General features: G+C 53.5%; 1 protein-coding gene across 1 annotated transcript in view; it reads right to left on the bottom strand.

Moving 5' to 3' along the window:
* LOC135894126 (tyrosine-protein kinase ZAP-70) overlaps nucleotides 1–18,069 on the bottom strand; it is a 45,965-nt gene that overhangs the window by 1,207 nt on the left and 26,689 nt on the right. Inside the window, exons 2-12 of the mRNA XM_065422174.1 lie at nucleotides 16,961–17,416; nucleotides 11,760–11,920; nucleotides 11,057–11,195; nucleotides 9,541–9,622; nucleotides 7,798–7,838; nucleotides 6,468–6,522; nucleotides 5,635–5,815; nucleotides 4,520–4,726; nucleotides 3,460–3,652; nucleotides 1,210–1,350; nucleotides 550–662 (exon numbers count right to left, since the gene is read on the bottom strand). Of these exons, the coding sequence (XP_065278246.1) occupies nucleotides 550–662; nucleotides 1,210–1,350; nucleotides 3,460–3,652; nucleotides 4,520–4,726; nucleotides 5,635–5,815; nucleotides 6,468–6,522; nucleotides 7,798–7,838; nucleotides 9,541–9,622; nucleotides 11,057–11,195; nucleotides 11,760–11,920; nucleotides 16,961–17,362 (1,715 nt within the window). The 5' untranslated portion in view covers nucleotides 17,363–17,416. The remainder of the gene's footprint in view (nucleotides 1–549; nucleotides 663–1,209; nucleotides 1,351–3,459; nucleotides 3,653–4,519; nucleotides 4,727–5,634; nucleotides 5,816–6,467; nucleotides 6,523–7,797; nucleotides 7,839–9,540; nucleotides 9,623–11,056; nucleotides 11,196–11,759; nucleotides 11,921–16,960; nucleotides 17,417–18,069) is intronic.

The following is an 18,069-nucleotide window of genomic DNA, read 5'->3' on the forward strand; positions in this document are numbered from 1 at the left end:
AGGCAAAGCAGAGTGAAGGGACCCTTCTTCACATGTCAGTGGCAAAGGGAGGAGCCCTTCCAATTGCTCGGAAACCCCAGGGGGAGCAGAGAGGTGAGTCACCCAGAGGGGCTCGCCCTGAGGAGCTGCTATGTTAAATCTAGAGTCGCCCAAGCCTGTTTTGCTTTGCGTTGTGGTACCTAATGACTGATCAGCTAAAACCCTGTCACAACCCTCCGGCTCTTGTCAGTTTCATTTAGGGTCATCCCCATGCACCTGCTGACCACAGATGCTGCAGCCTGGCATGGCGGCCTCCTTGGAGAGGCTGAGACACTTTCCAAGACAGAGAGCCCCAGAGGGGCTCCGACCTCCTCCAGGGGAACTGCAGGCCAGGGGAGGGGAAGGAAGAAAAGGAAATAAGCACATCACTCATCACAGACCCTGCAGCCCAAGCCAGAGGGAGATCAGGACAGGAGACACCCACACCCACACACACCCGCCACCCTCATGCAGACAATGTGCCCAGTCCCAAGGGGGCCTGCTCCAGAGATTAGCTGGGGAAAGCCTTACTTGTAGGTCCAACACTGCAGCATCAGCTTGTACATCTCTGCCGGGCAGTCTGCTGGGCACTCCATGCGCTTCCCTTGCTCTATGAAACTGATCACCTCGGGGCCTTTCATTTTCTAGGGTGAGTAGGGAAGTGTGTTAATGACCCTGCCCTCCCCACCAAGCATGGGAGCTGATGGGACAGCTGAGAGAGGGCAGGTAAGACACGCCCCTGCCCGGGGGGCCCTTTGCACTGAGTCTGTAAGGAGCTAATGGCACTGGGCGTGGCCCACCTCCTGCGATGATGCTGTCGGTAATCACAGCACCTTGCATTAGTATCTCACACCTGCCCTGGTGCAGGTCTGACCTCGTAACCAGGCCAGCACCCTGCTTTTCGGCAGTGTAGGGGGGACCCCCTCACCATGACTGGGTGATTGCTTTGGCTGGCTTCCGTCTCCCTGCCCTGGGAGGAATGACACCCCAGAGTTCATTGCCCCGCGTACAGCTCTGTCCGCCTGCCCTCTGGGTGCTCTCTCTACTACGGGACTGCTCCCCGGCTCTTTGCGGGATGCATTGAGACAGCGGGGCTGGGGTGGGAGCACAAACTCCATTGGGACGGCCGAGGAGCCGCCCTTGGTGAGTAAAGCGGACTCTGATCCAGCACAGCACCCTCGCGCTGCTCACCTTGTACGGTTTCTGCCCGTAGGTGAAGGCCTCCCACATGGTCACACCATAACTCCACACGTCACTCTTGCTGGAGAACTTGTGGTACAGGATACACTCTGGCGCGTACCATTTCAGGGGCCACTTTCCAGCCGTCCTGGCCTGAAGCAAAGAGATGGAAAGAAGGGGGTAGCTTACCCAGCAAGAGTCTGACACACTCCCATGCCCTGAGCCGGAGCCCCTTGTCCTGGGTCTGCGTTGCAGTATCTGTCAGTCCAATGAGCTCAAGACCTCTCGAGTGAGAGTTCACTGCCAAAGGCAGATTCAAAGGGCCTAACTCCAAACCCTGGATCCAAGCAACCCCAACAGGTCAGGGAAGCAGTGGGTCATGACCGGAACCAATATCCAATTTATAGAATAGAATATCAGGGTTGGAAGGGAGCTCAGGAGGTCATCTAGTCCAACCCCCTGCTCAAAGCAGGACCAACCCCAACTAAATCATCCCAGCCAGGGCTTTGTCAAGCCTGACCTTAAAAACCTCTAAGGAAGGAGATTCCACCACCTCCCTAGGGAACCCATTCCAGTGCTTCCCCACCCTCCTAGTGAAATAGTGTTTCCTAATATCCAACCTAGACCTCCCCCACTGCAACTTGAGACCATTACTCCTTGTTCTGTCTTCTGCCACGACTGAGAACAGCCGAGCTCCATCCTCTTTGGAACCCCCCGTCAGGTAGTTGAAGGCTGCTATCAATTTATGAGCTGGCCCCTATCACTATACCGGGATGAACCAAAAGCCCAGGTCTGAAAACCACTGCACTTTGAGCTGTTTGAATCCGGATCGGAGTCCAAATGGTGCACTGAGTCCATCGCTAATTCAAAGCTGAGCTATCGGAGCAGGGTCCTTCAAGCAACCTCCTTTCTGGCTCTCCAGGGGGTAAGTCTGCCCCAGTGTCATATGGGGAGAGGGCCCCGTTTGCCAGAATGGCTGGAGGATGAAAGTAATAGGAAGTTCTGTCCCTGTCTGAAACGGACCCTGGGATCAGCCCATCCTCCATGTGACTAATGAGCTGTTTTCAGAGCCCCGGGGTGTCCTCTGGGGCCCCTGAATGCAGAATCCAATCCAGATCTGTATTTCCTCTGGAGGCAGCGTTCCAGCCAGGAGCTATGCCTGTTCTTGATCCATAACGCCCATCTCAGGGCGGGCGGAACAACAGCTCATCCAGAGCACAGGGTCTCCTGCGCGGCCTCTTGGACGCCCTCCAGACTCTGTGGTGTCACCTGGCAGATGCGTGTGCCACTAGGTTAAAAACACGACACAACACACCCAGGCTGGGAAATGAAACTGGGACCTGGGCTGTGCCTGGAGCGATAACTGTGCGAATGGTGCCACCGTGTGGCAGCCACGCCTGGCTACGTTGGCAATTGTTATTGACTATCTCTAGTGTGGGATCACCGGGGGGCCCCCCTTGGGGAATGGGGCTCCTTGTGCTGGGCACTACAGAGACACAGAACAGAAAGCTGGTCCCTGCCCTGACGAGCTTCCATCTACTCAGCATCGCTCCTTTTTCCGCTCGCTCTCTGGCTTCTCTGCTTCGCTCCTCCCTTCTCCAGCAGCTCCACGTGGCTGCAGTGAAAATAACCTTCTCCCACAACTCCACCCCATCTCCCACCATCCCTGCCCCCGCTTTGGTTCCGTCCTCCCTTTGTCCATGAGTATTTCGAGCCCCTTGTCACCCCCAAGGCTCAGCAGAGCTCCCGGCTGCCAGCATCTCCGCTCCTGTTTCTTACTTCACCCTCCCCCAGCCTCTCCTGCTACATACCTAGCACCCCCCCACACCTCTTTCAGATCCCTTCCCAGACCTCTCCTCTGCTGTGTGTCTTTCCTCTCCAGCATTATGCATCTTCATTCTTACCCCTGATCCTTAGCCTTCCATTGTACCCGTCTGTGTCGAATTGTACGTTCCTTGGGGCAGGGACCGGCTTTCTGAATGTTTGCAAAGCCCCTTGTACAGCTATGGCATTATATAAACAACAGGCATGATAAGAACTTGGGGTGATCACAAGGCAGAGCTCCTGGGAATGGCTCTAGGTCTCAGCAGCAAGCCAGAAAGGTTCAGGTCACAGGGTGTTCTGGGTGAGCGTCCCAATGGCACGCATGTGAGAGGCGCGCCTGGCTTCCGTTAACAGGTGGAGCGAAGGGCACGGACTCCATCGGGGCTGACTCTGTAGATATGCCCCGGCCCGTGATTCCTCTGCTGTGCTTCCACTCACCTTGTAATAGCTGTCATCAGCTGAAAGAGCCTTGGAGAGTCCAAAGTCACTGATCTTGGCATAATGCTGGTTGACTAGCAGGACATTTCTGGCAGCCAGGTCTCTGTGGACGAAGTTTTTCTCCTCCAAGTACTTCATCCCGATAGCCACCTGGTGCATCAGCTCTACAACATTGCTCACTGGAATCTCCTCTCTGGGGCAAAGGAAAGAAAGGACAATACAGCAAGAAATCCCTGGACAAGTAGGAAACTGTCATTACCGTGGCCCTCGGAGCTTCACAGCCACAGTGAGCAGCGAATTCGGACTCTCCTACTCCGGAAGCATCAGCCCTTACTAACCAAGGTAAAAGAAAATCTCCCTTAGCTATTAGCAGTACAGGGCCTGTGACACACAGGTGCATAGTTCTGATTACACACAATAGAAGACCATGATATGCACACACTAGCAAGTACAATACTTTATTGGGCAGTTCCACTAGCCAGCCAATACATCCTCCACCACCAGCTTGCTGACATATTGTTGCTAGAACTTGATGGCACTCCAGGCCTCTTGTGAAACAGGGCCATATCACCAAGTAGTGCTATCACCGTGCTGGGAAACCGAGAAAGCTGGTTGGCTGGACAGGATGTTAGCTGTTGATTGAAAGGCCCACCAGACCATTTTAAGCATTTTCATTCTTCCTTATTATTTGCATTGTGTTAGATTAGATCAGGGTAGATGGCAGGCAGGCAGATGATACCTGAGCGTGTGATATAAACGTCTCAGGAGTCTGAGATGTCGGCTCATCACTTGAGAGGCAAAGGCTTGAGTGAATTCTGTGGCTCACCCCAAATGTGTGCCAAGAACCCATGTATCTCCCCCCACCCGTCCTACAAGTGCCACAGCCAGACTCTTCTAGGAAAGTTTCAGAGAGCTCCCTAGTGTTTTATTGGGACTATTTTCCATATCCCTCCATCTTCAAAGCAAGTTGTCCGCCGTTACTGTGAGTCTGACGGGACAGTGCCCAGAAGCAGAGAGGAATCAGCCAGCCGTGGCTATTCTGTACCCCAAAGAAACTCACCTCTTGGAAGCCAAGAACTTATTGAGTGGCCCGCCCGAGGCCATCTCCATGACCAGCATCAGGGACTCTGCCTCGCAAACCCCGATCATGCGGACGATGTAGGGGTTGTCCAACTGGTGCATGATCTGTGCCTCCTTCATCATTTCATCCTTCACGGCCTTCTCGTTGTTGCTCTTCAGCACCTTGATGGCCACATCGATCTGCTTCCTAGCCGGGGGCGAGAGGAGAAACGCACAGGAGGTGGGTTAAGCTGCAGATGATGGAGTGTATCGCAGCCAGTAACGCGAACCAGCGATCAGTGGTACTGTTTAAAGCTGGTGGCTCACTAGGCTGTATCTACAATGCCTGGGGTAATAAGGATATTATTAGGGCATCTCGTTCCCAGTTATGGTCATGGGCTACAGGTCTGTGAAGCCAGGCTATCGCAGATTAACTCTGGGTGAGGTGCTCCTGCAGCAGAGCCCCTGGGGAACCCTCTTCGAGTACGCAAGGACAGGAAACGGTAGCTAAAGAAATAATGACAGCAACTGAGAGAAAAATTCTGTCTCATACTGTGCAATCGGGGGCAGTTAGTCTCTTCCCTCCCCCTTTCTAAAGGCACCTTACAAAGCAGGATCAGTATTATTGCTGCCATTTCACAGGTGGGGAAACTGAGGCACAGAGAGGGGTGGGACCATTTCCAGGGTCACATGGGGAGTCAGTAGCAGAGCCAGGAATAGAACCCGTCTCCTCCTTCTCAATCCCATACCCCATCTAGCGGATCAAGGTGCCTTCCTTAAAACCATGAGCTCCCCCTCTGAATTCACGCCTGGCCAGCAGACACCTCCGGTACTGGCAGTCAATGTGCGAGTTCCCATCGCTGGCCTATCCAATGCGCCCCACATTCCCCAGTGCACATGAAGTCGCTGTGGCACCTTTCACCAGTAGCTTTCCCATGCCCCCCATCAGCACAGACACTCCTGTCTCCACCCCTGTTACAGCATCTGCTCTAGCGATGGGTCCGAACCAAAGCCCTGGACCCAAACTCCCCTGACCTGGGATGGGTTTGACCCATCTCTATCCTAGGCTCAGTCTGAACCATGCTCCCCTTCTCATCCCTTTTGGACAGCGCTTACTTCCGCATCTTGTAGACTCCTTTCCTGACGCAGCCGAAGTTCCCTGACCCCAGTTCCACCTCGTCAATCATCAGGTGGTCCCTCTTCAGGAAGAGCTTCTTGTCCTTCAGCTCCTCCGGGTCACTGTAGGGGCTCTCGTAGACGCTGGTGTCCATGGGCAGGAGGCGCGATTTCCCTGGGCCTTCCACAGGAGAACAAGGCCAGGGATCTGTCACACGCCCCCTGCCAGAACCCAGAGCCTCCCCATTCCCTCTGGCCACTGTCCTCCCTGCGCTGACCTTCCAGCCTCCCTCTCGGTCACCTCCCTTGTCTTTCCAGCCTGTGCTGGTCCCTCCCACCCCACTACTGGGTGGAGTTGGAGCTGTCAGTGCTCCCACTACCCCGAGCTCTGGTCCTAAACACGCCTACTGTGTGCACAGCTTCTCACACGTGAGCAGTGCCCCTGAAGCCTCATTATGCACGTGTTTCAGTGTTTGTGGCTTCGAGCCCACCGATAGTAGTGAGGCAGGGGAAGGGGGGACAGGACCGAGCTGGGCTTGGTTTATTCTTGGGAGCGACCGTTTTATAGCATTCATGCAAGTGGTTTGGGGCCCTGGAAAACAAATGGGACCTTTGGATTGTCCTCGGGTGCCTTGAGTGCGATGAAAGCCTTGTAGCACCTCTCTTAGCCAGAAGGTGGTGCTCATGTGCCAGGCATTGCGAAAAAGCTCGGTTGCATTGTAGCTGTAGGTACATGCGGCACCACTAGCTCGCGTCCCACAGCTTGGCTGGCCTAGGGCGCCCTCTCCCGGATCTGTAGTGACAGGAAGGGAGGCCTCTGCAGCGATACTCACCTATGGGCTCCGGGGTGTATCCGTCTGCGTTAAGAGCCCCCAGGTGTCTCTGGGCCTGGGAGAGAAACAGTGATAAAGTAAATGATGCATTTAATATAAGATGAAGGAAACCATAGGCATCGACTATGGAAAAAAAATACCAGCCACAGCTGTTTGGCGGCACCCCTGATTAGCTGATCAAGGTGCTGCCAAACAGCTGATTGGAGTCACTGCCAAGCAGCTGATTGGCAGCTGGGGGAGGGGCTTGGCGGGGCAGAAAGCAGCGAGCGAGTGGGGGCCTTGGGGAGGGGGCTTGGGGAGGGCTGCAGTGGGGGTGGGGCCCTGGGGCAAAGCAGGAGTGGCGCACCCCCGGGGAAAAGAAAAACTCAGTGCCTATGGGGAAAACAATTGGGGTGGGGGACTGGGACCCTCCAGAACCAGTGCCTTCCCATAATCCCTATGGCTCTATGAGATCACTGCCTCTGTGTGCCCACTCTCTGGCTAGCAGCATCTACTGGGGCAGCACATGCACCCTGCCTATGCCCCAAGGAAACAGAGGGAGGGCAGCCCCATCCACCACGCTGTCCCTTCCACCCCACACACAATCTGTAGAAGGAAGGGGGTGGGGAGGAGGGATCCAGGCCACCATCTCAATGCTGGTAAGGAGCTTCTCTTTCTTCTGCAACCATGGCTTGAGTGCACCCCCAGGGCAGAGGGGCTGGAGCCAGTCTGGGATCTGTCTGCTGGGAGATACTCTGCTGCCAATCTGGAGTCCAGCTCTGCCCCAATAACTCTATAGATCCCGCTCCTAGTGCTGGGGGAAGTGGATATTCCTAGGTGGATTCTTAGGCACAAAGACTGGAAGAAGGGGCAGGCTGTCTGGAGAGTCGAGTGCACCCTTCTGTGAGGCATCGTCCTTTATTAGCCAGGCACCGAGACTCATGTACACGAATGCCCAATAGAGCTGGGAGTCCCTCAGCCCCCCTTTGTGTGTCTCCCTCCCCAGAGTCCAGCGGTGCCTGCAGCACTTTGCACTCAGAAAGGCAGAGAAGCAGGGGCACGAAGATCGGGCTAAAAGCCAGTGGTTAGGGAGGTCTGCCTGAGTGTCCCCAGCCTCTGCCAGGCAGGTCGGCCTGGGGCTAAGCTGGACTCCCCAAATTACAGGCCCACATGTTGCATGGCAGAAGCTTGCTTCCATCTCCAGCTGTAATGGCCGCAGGGTTAAGCGACCCGTGTTACATTCCAGTCAAGTCTCTGCCTTTCAGAGAAAGGCAGGATTTTCTCCCCAGGTAAAAGGCAAGGACGTGAGAAGCTCTGGAGGGACGGAGAGAAGATACCGCCCCAAACTTACGCTTCCGGAGGGGTGGGCCGGCGGGAGGGGTGCCACGGTTGCTGAAAATCAGGAAAGAGACGTTAGCTCGCTGCCCTGCCCAAAGGGGGTTCCAGTCACCTCTTTTGCCCAGGCCTGATTCCAGTTCGCACTGGGGGCCCTTCAGCCTGCTCTGACAATGTGGAGTCAATGAGGAGGAGGACCCCAGACTCTGGTGTGGGTAGGAGGTGACGGGTGCAGGGAACCCCGTGGCTAGCAGCAGGGACTGCAGTTCTGCCCCTGCCCCGGGAGAAATACTGCAGTCCAGAGAACAGGGCACTGATCTGAGATTGACTAGACATGGTCCTGATTTGGGGGGCCCAGCTTAAGACACCTTAAAGGGGGCCTGATTTCCAGGGAGTGCTGAGCACCTGCCCTTTGAAAATCAGGCCCCTTCAAGGTGTCTCAAGTGGGGCACCCAAAATCATGAGTCACTTTGGAAAACCTGGGCTTTCTTCCCAGCTCTGCCACTGTCTCGCAGTGACCTTAGGCAAGCTCCGGAGGCCAACGTTGGCCTAAGTGGCCACTAATTCTTGCCCCACTTGGGACATTGTGGCCCTGATTGTCCGAGGTGCTGAGCGCCCACATTGTGTGTCCCTCCCGACCAGAATGGAGACATATTGGTTGGGTCCGGTGGGGGGGGAGCTTGTCCTGTTGCTGCTCAGACTGACCCTGCTGGGGGGATAAAAGGCCTTAAGACTCCAGGGCTGTCAGTCTGGCACCGCTCCCCAGCAGGAGATACACTCGGCCTCAACAAAAACGGGACTAAAACAGCCAGGGAGCGACAGAAACGAAGCAAATACAAAATAAACCCCTTCCCTTCCCCTGGACACACAGCCAGAACCATTCCACACGCTTGGCAGTGGATCACCTGGCATGGGGCAAACAGAGCCCCTTGGCCTTCCTGCTTGAACGAGGGCACCGGGTGACTGATACCTCAGTGTGGAAATGAAAACCAGTGGCTGGGTTCAATGGTGCTAAACCAATATACTCCAGCTGAGGCTTTGACCCCCTCTGTCCTATCTCTGGATCTGGTTTCATCATCGCTGTCTTCCCTGTCTTTGTTTATTTCCACCATGTACAGCTTTGCGCAACGGGCTACCCGTAGGGAGGGGCCTGTTTTGCCTTCATCTGAAATATCACCCCCCTTTCAGCAGCAGGCCAGACACCGCCCTAGAATGATGCGGGGGCTGGTTTGCTAAGGCAGGAGTTGGATAGCAGAGGAGAGCAGTGCTTAATGTGGAGTGAAACCGTCGGGGGAACTCTCCCCCCAGCCACGGGAGAGGAGGGGAGGTGTGAGAGCTGAGCTCCTACCCTCTGTTAGCCCTCATCGTAGCCCCTGGCCAAGACGGGGTGATGCTGCGCTGCAGTTTAGCAAGAGCCAGGATAGGCCAATGCCGGAGCCTGCTATGAAACACGCACATGTCGCAATTGCTGTCCCCGAGCAGATCCAGGGCCTTTCGCCCAGTATCCTCTGTCCAACACTGGCCATCGCCTGATTCTTCAGAGAGAGATGTGCAAAAATCCCAGATAGAGACCGTTCGGGCAGGGGGCAGGATGCTAACTGAGCTGGTCCCAGTGATCTGATCTAATATGGCAGGACGCAAGAGAACAGCGGGGCAGATCCACCAGAAAACCGAACGAACCCTGGGGCTACGGTAGATCCCCAGGATGAAGACGAGGTTTGATGTTCGCAGCTGGTCCTGCCCTTAAAATTCAACTCACCTGCCGGCATATTGGGATTATGGCAGCTTTCCTTCAGAAAATATATCAGTCCGTCTGGCTTGAGTTTCAAGTACTCCACCAGCTGGGGGAGGAATCGGGAAAAGGAGAGGGAGGAAAATCACCGCTTTGTTTTACAGGCAACGTTTGTGGTTTATGGGAACTATTTCTCTTAGGTCTGTGGCGGACAGGCCCCCATTAGCCCATTAGTTCCTCTCATCTGTCTATGTACTCGGGACCCTCTTCGCTCTGTATTTACAAACCCTGCTGGCTGGGGAGAGGGATTTGGGTTGTTACTACACAAAGGGAAAGCAAACAAGGACAAAAGAAGGGATAGCTCAGCAGTTTGAGCATTGGTCTGCTAAACCCAGGGTTGTGAGTTCAATCCTTGAAGGGGCCATTTAGGGAATGGGGGTAAAAAATCTGTCTGGGGATTGGTCCTGCTTTGAGCGGGGGGGTTGGACTAGATGGCTTGCTGAGGTCCCTTCCAGCCTTGTGAAAAGGAAAGTCTGCAGGAGTAGAGCCAGTTGGAACATTTCCAGTTAAATGAAATGTGATTGAAGCCAAAATGGTTCACAGAGAGGTGTTGGTTTCAGTGACTGTGAGTAAGACTCTCATTCCACTCTATCGCCTGGGCACATTACTGAGGTGTCTGGCTCATGCAGAACCAGGCCTTGAACCTGGGTCTCCCAGGCCAGTGCTTTAGCATATGATAAGTTTCTCTGTCGCTCCACCCCCACAGCAATAGATGTTCAACACAATTCCATCTTTGTGAAAACATTTTGTTTTTGTTCAACTGCGGAATGAAAACACATTTAAAACCCTCAAGACTTGCTCTGAAATGGAATGGTCGTCCTCCGGACAGCTCTGTCCAGGAGAGAGCATGGTGTGTGTCTTCTGTGCAACAGACTGCAACAGTTCTGAGACCAAAATGGCTGCTGTCGATGCACACGAGAGAGATCTTTGAAAAATAAAGGTGGTGTTCACAGAAGACAAAAGGCATCCGAGTTTCCTGGCTATGGACACATCACAGCAGCAGGAGGTGGCTCACAGTAGGAGGGAAGGACAGGGGATAGGCAGGTGAGTCAGGACTCGTTGTAGGCAGGAATCTCTAGCATTATGTGGGGTGATCCTATGGCTAGGTACGTGATGTATGCCCACCGAGTACAGGCTTAGTTAACAAGGCCACCTCGAGGTTCCTGACCATGAAAGTGTAGTGGCCAGGGGGCTAGAAATAATGGGCACTGTTCCTCTCAGTTCGAGGCCATGTTCAGATCTACAGCAGAGAGTGCTAGTATTATTGCACAGAACTGACTGGGGAGTGGATACAGGAAGCAGGAAACTGAGGTCTAAAGGATTAATGCTGCCTCTGGAAAGAGCTCTTCTCTCCTGGTAGGGCCTCAGGAGGCTTCTGAAGCTCAGGTTAAATCTTTCTATCCCCCAAGACTGAGACAAGAGAACTCTCCTTCTCCTGACTGGGGAGAGGGGGGCCTGGGGAGAGCGTCCCGCCGCATCATACCTGCCACAGTGTGTCAAACTTGGTTCCCTCGGGGATGGAGTACTTGCCGGACTTGTCCTGGTCGATGCGGTAGTGATACACTGTTTTCCCATAGACGAGGGACAGCGCGTAGGTGCCATTATCCTTCCTTTCTCGCAGTCTGGGTGGGAAGGAGGAGGGAGTCAGAGTGGCTGGTTTTGGGGCTCGCCCAGTGAAATCACCGGGCGTCCTCACTTGGCGCCTGTACCAGAGCTCTGGGAAAGGTCACCCCCTCCCACGCGGGTCACATCCTTCCATGGGGAGGTGGGATTTGTTCCCCATGGAACAGGCCAGAAGCCTGATTTCCAAATCCTGGGGCGCTCACATCTCCTGGACGGGTACTAATCTCAAGGCAGAGACCCAGCGCGCCACACTGGTCCCGTCCTCGCCGATCTCCCAGCACGCACTTCACAGCAGCACTGTTCTGGTCCTTTCCGAGCCCACGCCCGAGTGGCAATGCGAGCTGCTCTTGGGCCTCCAGAGCTTCCCTATGGAGCTCCATGGGGCTCATTCCTCCACCCCCCCACCTCTTGAAACGTGGGGAACTGTGACATGGGCTCAGCTGCTGGCCCAGCCCTGACGACACCCGGCTCTACATCGCCTCGGAAACAAGCAGACGAGGCGTAATGGGGTTGGAGGGTCACGGTAATAGGAGCAGGTATCTCCCAGCTCTTTGGATACTCACAGAAATTTCCCATCAGGCTGTGCTCCGGAATAGAGCCTGCGTTCAGCCTCCTCCCGGGAGATGTTGACGTGGTACCAGGGCATCTTCTCGTGGGCAGTGGTGGCAATGAGTTTCTCGACCTGAGGGGCCTGGCTTATGATGGCCTGTTCGAGGGCATCACCCTGCAAGGAAGCGAGAAGGGAGACCATTCTACCCAGCTACTGCTAGGCACCGTGCCAGCTGCTGCAGGGCAGCGCTGGTTTTTATTGCATCCTCTTGGGCAGGTGATAGCGACCTCTCAGGAGACCTCAGAATCCCTCTCTTGGTCGCAGATAAAGCTCTGGCTGTCGGCACCACTGGAGCGATACTGGGCTGAATTCTGCTCCCGTCTAAATCCAGAGTGACTCCATCATCCAAAGGCCTCACTGTCCTTCCTGCCCCTCGCCACCCATTTTGGGGAAGGGAAGAGAGCTCACCAACTTGCAGGTGAGAGAAGCGGAAGGTCATGATGGCCTTTAGAAGAGGACTATTGTTAGAGCTGGTCACAAGCCTTGGGGTCTGTCTTCCACTGTCAATCCAGAGCCCTTTTAAACTCTCTCCTGGCTGCTCTGTCTCCCTTTACTTTGCTCCCTAGTCCCTGTTAAGAGCAATGTAATCTTGAAGCCATTCACAGTGCACGGCAAGTTTATGGCTCCCACAAATGTATGGACAATTACATTTTCTTATTCGCCTGTAGATGGCACACTTTATATTAACGACCTGTACTCGCATGGAAGCACCTATATCTCCTGTGTCTGAGGATTTGTCTACACCACTGGCCGGATCGATGGTAGCGATCGATCCAGCAGGGGTCGATTTATCATGTCTAGAATACTCCACCGCAACGAGAAGAGCGTCTCCCGTCGACACACCGCAGTGAAGACACCGCGGTGAGTAGATCTAAGTGTGTCAACTTCTTGACATACTTAGTTGCGTAACTTAGATCGATCCCACCCCGTAGTGCAGGCCAACCCAAACAGGCCCCAGTATGTGCATAATGCCCATCCTGCCAAATCCCTCTACGACCCCTCGTGGATTGCACCTGGTGGCTACCAGAGCACGAGGTAAGAACCTGGGGAGCACTGCAGCTGTAAAGCTGGGAATCTTTCCCAGCCACCTTCGGGATTTATTGATTTCTGATGGGCAAAGGGTACCCAAATCTCCTAGGCGATTTTGCCACCCCACCCTCAAAGGATGTCTTTTCATTCTTAGCACAACAGGGTCCTGGTCCAGGACTGGGGACCAGGCTCCTAGGTGCTATGATATTATTATTAATAATAATAACATAGACAAGCCATTGAGTTGGTGATGCCTTTCTGTTGCAAGGCAGGGTTGCCAATTTTGGTTGGACGTATTGCTGGAGGTTTCATCACATGACATAATCTTTAATTAAAGGTTAATCTTTAATTCCTGGAGACTCCAGGATAATCCTAGAAGGTTGGCAAGCCTATTGCAAGGGCTTATTTCTATTAGAACAGTGGGTAGGACCATATTAACCCTTTGAGACCTTAGTTTGCTCTCACACCGCTATCAATCATGGAATTACTGCATTGAAGTCTATACACTTACACCAGTGGAAACTGGCAAGGAACTTCAGAGGGACCTAACCAAGCTAGGGAAATGGGAAACACAATAGCAGATGAAATTCATTGTTACAAAGGCGAGGTAATGGACATTGGAGGGAATAATATGAACTGGGTTCTAAATTGACTGTATTAGCTAAGAGAAAAGACCCCGGCATCGCTATGGACAGTTCAGTGAAGACCTTCGCTCAATGTGGACCAGAGGTTGAAAAAAAGCAAAATTTGTAGGATGCAAAAAGAAGGGGACGGAGCGTGACATTGAAATTACTGTAATGCTATTATACAAATCAGTGGTGCATCTGCCTCTGAACTAGGGTGTGCAGTTCTAGTCACCGGGTGACATTCTGTACCTTGTGGGAGCACCATGTAACCCCCATATTCCTCATTTATATGTGATTGTGATTTTACATATAAAGCACTCCTTGTGAGGTATCAGGAGAAAGATTATGACCTGCTGAAAGTCATTTCTCCATCCATATGTGTATATCATTAATGCCTAGGAAGTTATGAGAATTGTGTTGTATGGTGGTCACGAAAACATGCTGTACGTTGGGGAATCAGCCAGACATTAGCTCCCGAGAGGCAACAGCAAGGAAAGTAACCAAGGCCCAGGTGGGGTATCAATCAACCCATCAACAACCATTGTCCAGCAAGGGAGTTACGATGCAATGATTCACCTGCATGAGGCCACAGCAGGGGAATTGCTCAGCCTTGCCTAGAGACTTAGCAAGGCCCACCCAGACATGTCTGGACATGTGTTTTCCAAGACAAGACTCCAACACAGGAGATAGGCCCAGGTTTAAGGAACAAACCTGTATATTAAGGACTGCAATAGCCAGTGGGGTGAGAAAAACTCCTTCATCTAGTTGCTGCCCGATCTAACAGGGTTGAGAGGTTAGACTGAGTGCTTGTATTTCATTTCTTTTGGTAACTAGCTCTGACTTTTTGCCTATCACTTAAAATCTACCTGTTATAGTCAATACATTTGTTTAACTTTACCAGTGAGTTTGTATGAAGTGGGGGGGCAAATCTGCTCAGGTTTGACAAAGGCTGGTATATGTCCACTTTCCACTGATGAAGTGGTGAACCAATTAATAAATCTGCACTGTCCATCTGGAGCAGTGCAAGACGGTATATTCCTGAGGTGCAGTGCTGGGAGCTGGGGGATTTGGCTCTGTGCAGGGCCGCCCGGGGGGGGGGCAAGTGGGGCAATTTGCCCCAGGCCCCGGACCCCGCAGGGGCCCCCATGAGAGTTTTTCGCTCCGGGGGCCCCGGAAAACTCTCGCGGGGCCCGGGCCCCCGGAGCTTCTTCCGCTCTGGGTCTTCGGCGGCAGTTCGGCGGCGGGGGGTCCTTCCGCTCCGGGACCCGCCGCTGAAGTGCCCTGAAGACCCGCGGCGGGGGGTCCTTCCGCCCCGGGACCCGCCGCTGAAGTGCCCTGAAGACCCGCGGCGGGGGGTCCTTCCGCCCCGGGACCCGCCGCTGAAGTGCCCTGAAGACCCGCGGCGGGGGGTCCTTCCGCCCCGGGACCCGCCGCCGAAGTGCCGGGTCTTCAGCGGCAATTCGGCGGCGGGGGCCCCCTGCCACCGAACCCCAGGCCCCCTGAATCCTCTGGGCGGCCCTGGCTCTGTGTCATTCATGAGTGGCTCTGAGAGCATTCATGCAATCTAGCTGAGTGTGGGGCTCCACATGTGGTTGTGCTGAGTGATGATTGCACTTGGAGGGTCACTGCTGGTCACTAGCAAGGCATTGTGGGAGACAGCCCAGGCTGGAGTGAATCCAGGGGGCACAGCGGTCCCACAGTCCCAGGCTTCACCCCAGGGAACCCGTCACACACCCCATCTAAAAATAAGATATTGCTGAATTAGAGGAGGTTTGGAAATGGGCAACATGTTTAGGGGTGTGAAATAGTCTAATATGAAGAGAGATTGTAAAGTCTGGGACTATTTTCCATAGAGAGGAGGTGAATAAGATGGGCCGTAATAACGTATACAAAGTATTGGATAATAAACAGAAGGTAGAGAGGAAACTTCTAATCATCCGCTCTTGGTATACAAGAACAAGGGGATGTTCAATGAAACAAAAGTGTCAAATTTAAAACGGATAAAAGGCAGGATGTCTTCACACAATTATAATTAGCCTGCGGAACCTTCTGCCACAAGATCTCACTGGGGCCAAGAGCATAGCAGATTTCAAAAAAGGATGGGAAATGTCTATGGATAACAAGTACATCCACAGTTACATTAGACAGAGGGTAAAATTATGTAAGGGACATATGTTATAAGGCATAAGTCAGTCAGTCTGCCTGGGGGCTAGGAGAAATTTCCCATGTGAGCAGGTTATTTTATAATTGTCCATTATGGAGTTTACTGCATCTGCTCTTGTGGAGGATCTGGTACCAGTCATTGTTAGAAGACAGGACACTGGAGCAGATGAGTCATACTAATAATTAATATAATACTTCTTAACTAGCACTTTTCATCCATACAGCTCAAAGCACTTTACAAAGGAGGGCAGTAGCATTATCCCATTTTACACATGGGGAAACTGAGGCACAGAGCTGGGAAGTGACTTGCCCACAGCAAGCAGCTGGCAGCGTAGCAGGAACTAGAACCCAAGTGGCCAGATCCCAGTCTGGGGCTCTGTCCACGAGGCCACACTGCCTCTCTCATAGATAGGTCTTATGACCTATAAAGCCCTAAATGGCCTAGGACCAGCCTATCTAAGGGATCTCCTCTCTCCCAGTGCCGTACTGTAGTCAGCAGGGGCCTGCAAGCTGGATATCCCTCATTGCAAAAGAGAGGGGGTGTCTGACAGAGGGGGCCTAGAGATTTTAGAACTTGCTTCCCCCTTTGGTCTGAACTAGCCTGAACTTGGTGACCTTGTTGACATGCTGCAAACGCCGCCTGTTTGCGAGGGTTTGGGGAGAAGGCTGGCGGTGTGCTTCCTGGAGGAGGAAGGGCGGAAAGGAGTCCCTGCTGACCTGCTCAGATTAATGCTGCTGAGTTCTAAATTGCATGCACTGTTGTGCGGTCCATTGCCTAGAGCCTTGGACAGGCGTCCTTCTAGTTATTTTGTAATGGGAATAAATAGATACGTAGCTAGCTCTGATTCGACACACCAGTTCCTGCGTCCACAAGCAAAACTCCCCGTGACTTCAGTGATGGAAGAACTGAGGCAAAGCGGAATAAGCATCTCCGGATCTGGCTCTGTACACGTCCCGTACAGCCCCCCCTGAAGCACAGCCAGCTTGGGCTGAGCACACAGTAGCACCTACCACGCTGTAGCCAGGCTAAGGACCCTGGGGGTAGCCCCCCTCTTATGCTGTGAGCTCTGCAATGGCCACGCAGGACAGACAGGACCTGTCTCATTAAGCCGGAGCAGAGGGAGAGAGGAATTTGAAGGCATAGGCAAAGGATCAGCGCTATGGCTGCAGAGGGAACTGGAAAAGGGAGGAAGATTCAAATGGCAGGAGCCCCAGTTGTGCTGAGCGTGTGGAAAGGGATAGAGAAGTGTCGGTGTGGGATGAATGGAGGGAGGAGGAGTTGAGGGAGTCCCCGGAGGGGTCTGAATACAGCGTTTGCCTTGGGACCAGCCAGTACCTCCAATTTCCACGTCTGCCGCACGTACTCGCGCACCATGTTGTCCCGCATGCTGTCGAAGACGCCGGGCTGGAGCTCCACGCTGCTGGGGCGGTTGCAGGGCTTGCGGAGGGTGCAGCAGAGCCCGTCGGCATCCTTGGAGTAGAATTCGCAGAGCTCCTCCGGCCCGCAGTGCGCCTTGCCCCCCGCGATGGCGTAGGTGCCGTTCAGCTGGCGCTCGATGGGGTAGTGGTAGAACTGCAGGTTGTGCACCATGGAGAGGACGTAGCCCCCCAGGCTCCGCAGGCACTGGCGCAGCAGGAAGAGGCCGTCCGACATGCCCGCCAGTTTGAGGTACTCCTCGGCCTCCGACCGAGAAATGCTGCCGTAGAAGAAGGGCAGGTGGCTGGCTGCGTCCGGCATCTCGTACGCTGACCGGGGCTCCTTGGACCTGCTCACACACTCCGTGTGCTGGGCCTAGGGAATGGAAGCAGAATTCCTCATTGAGACATTGCATTGCAATATGGCCACGGACAAAGGGAAGCTGTTAGCAGAGGACCCCTTGCGAGTGCAGGGCCCGCGTCACCATCTCCATCCATCTGCCCACAAGCCATTACCGCAGGGTCAATTAAGAGAATCTAAGGCCAGAAGGAACTATCCTGATCATCTAATCTCCTTTCCTGCGTGACGGCCTAGATAATTCCACCCTGTGATTCGTGTACCACCCCCCTAACTGCTGACTGAGCCAGAGTGTGGTTTTTAGAAAGACATCTGGTCTGGAGTTAGAGATTTCAGGTGATGGAGAATCCACCGCATCCCCTAGCGAGCAGTTCCAATGGTTAATTATCCTCACTGTTAAAAAATTCCAGCCTGAAATTGTCATTGGATCTAGTTATGCCATTATCGTCTACATTAAAAAGCCCCCTACTACCCCAAATCTTCTCTCCGGAGAGGTTCGTGTAGATCATGATAAAAGGAAATACCGTTTTTTGCAATGCATAATTAACCTTTGGAACTCACTACCTCAACCTACTGATACTGCCAAGAGATTAGCAGGCCTCTAAAAAAGGACTAGACAGTTCTATGGGTAATCAGAACATTGACAGTTCCACTAGATAGGATACAAGTTT

Source organism: Emys orbicularis, chromosome 24 (assembly GCF_028017835.1).
Source record: "Emys orbicularis isolate rEmyOrb1 chromosome 24, rEmyOrb1.hap1, whole genome shotgun sequence".
NCBI lineage: Eukaryota > Metazoa > Chordata > Testudines > Emydidae > Emys > Emys orbicularis.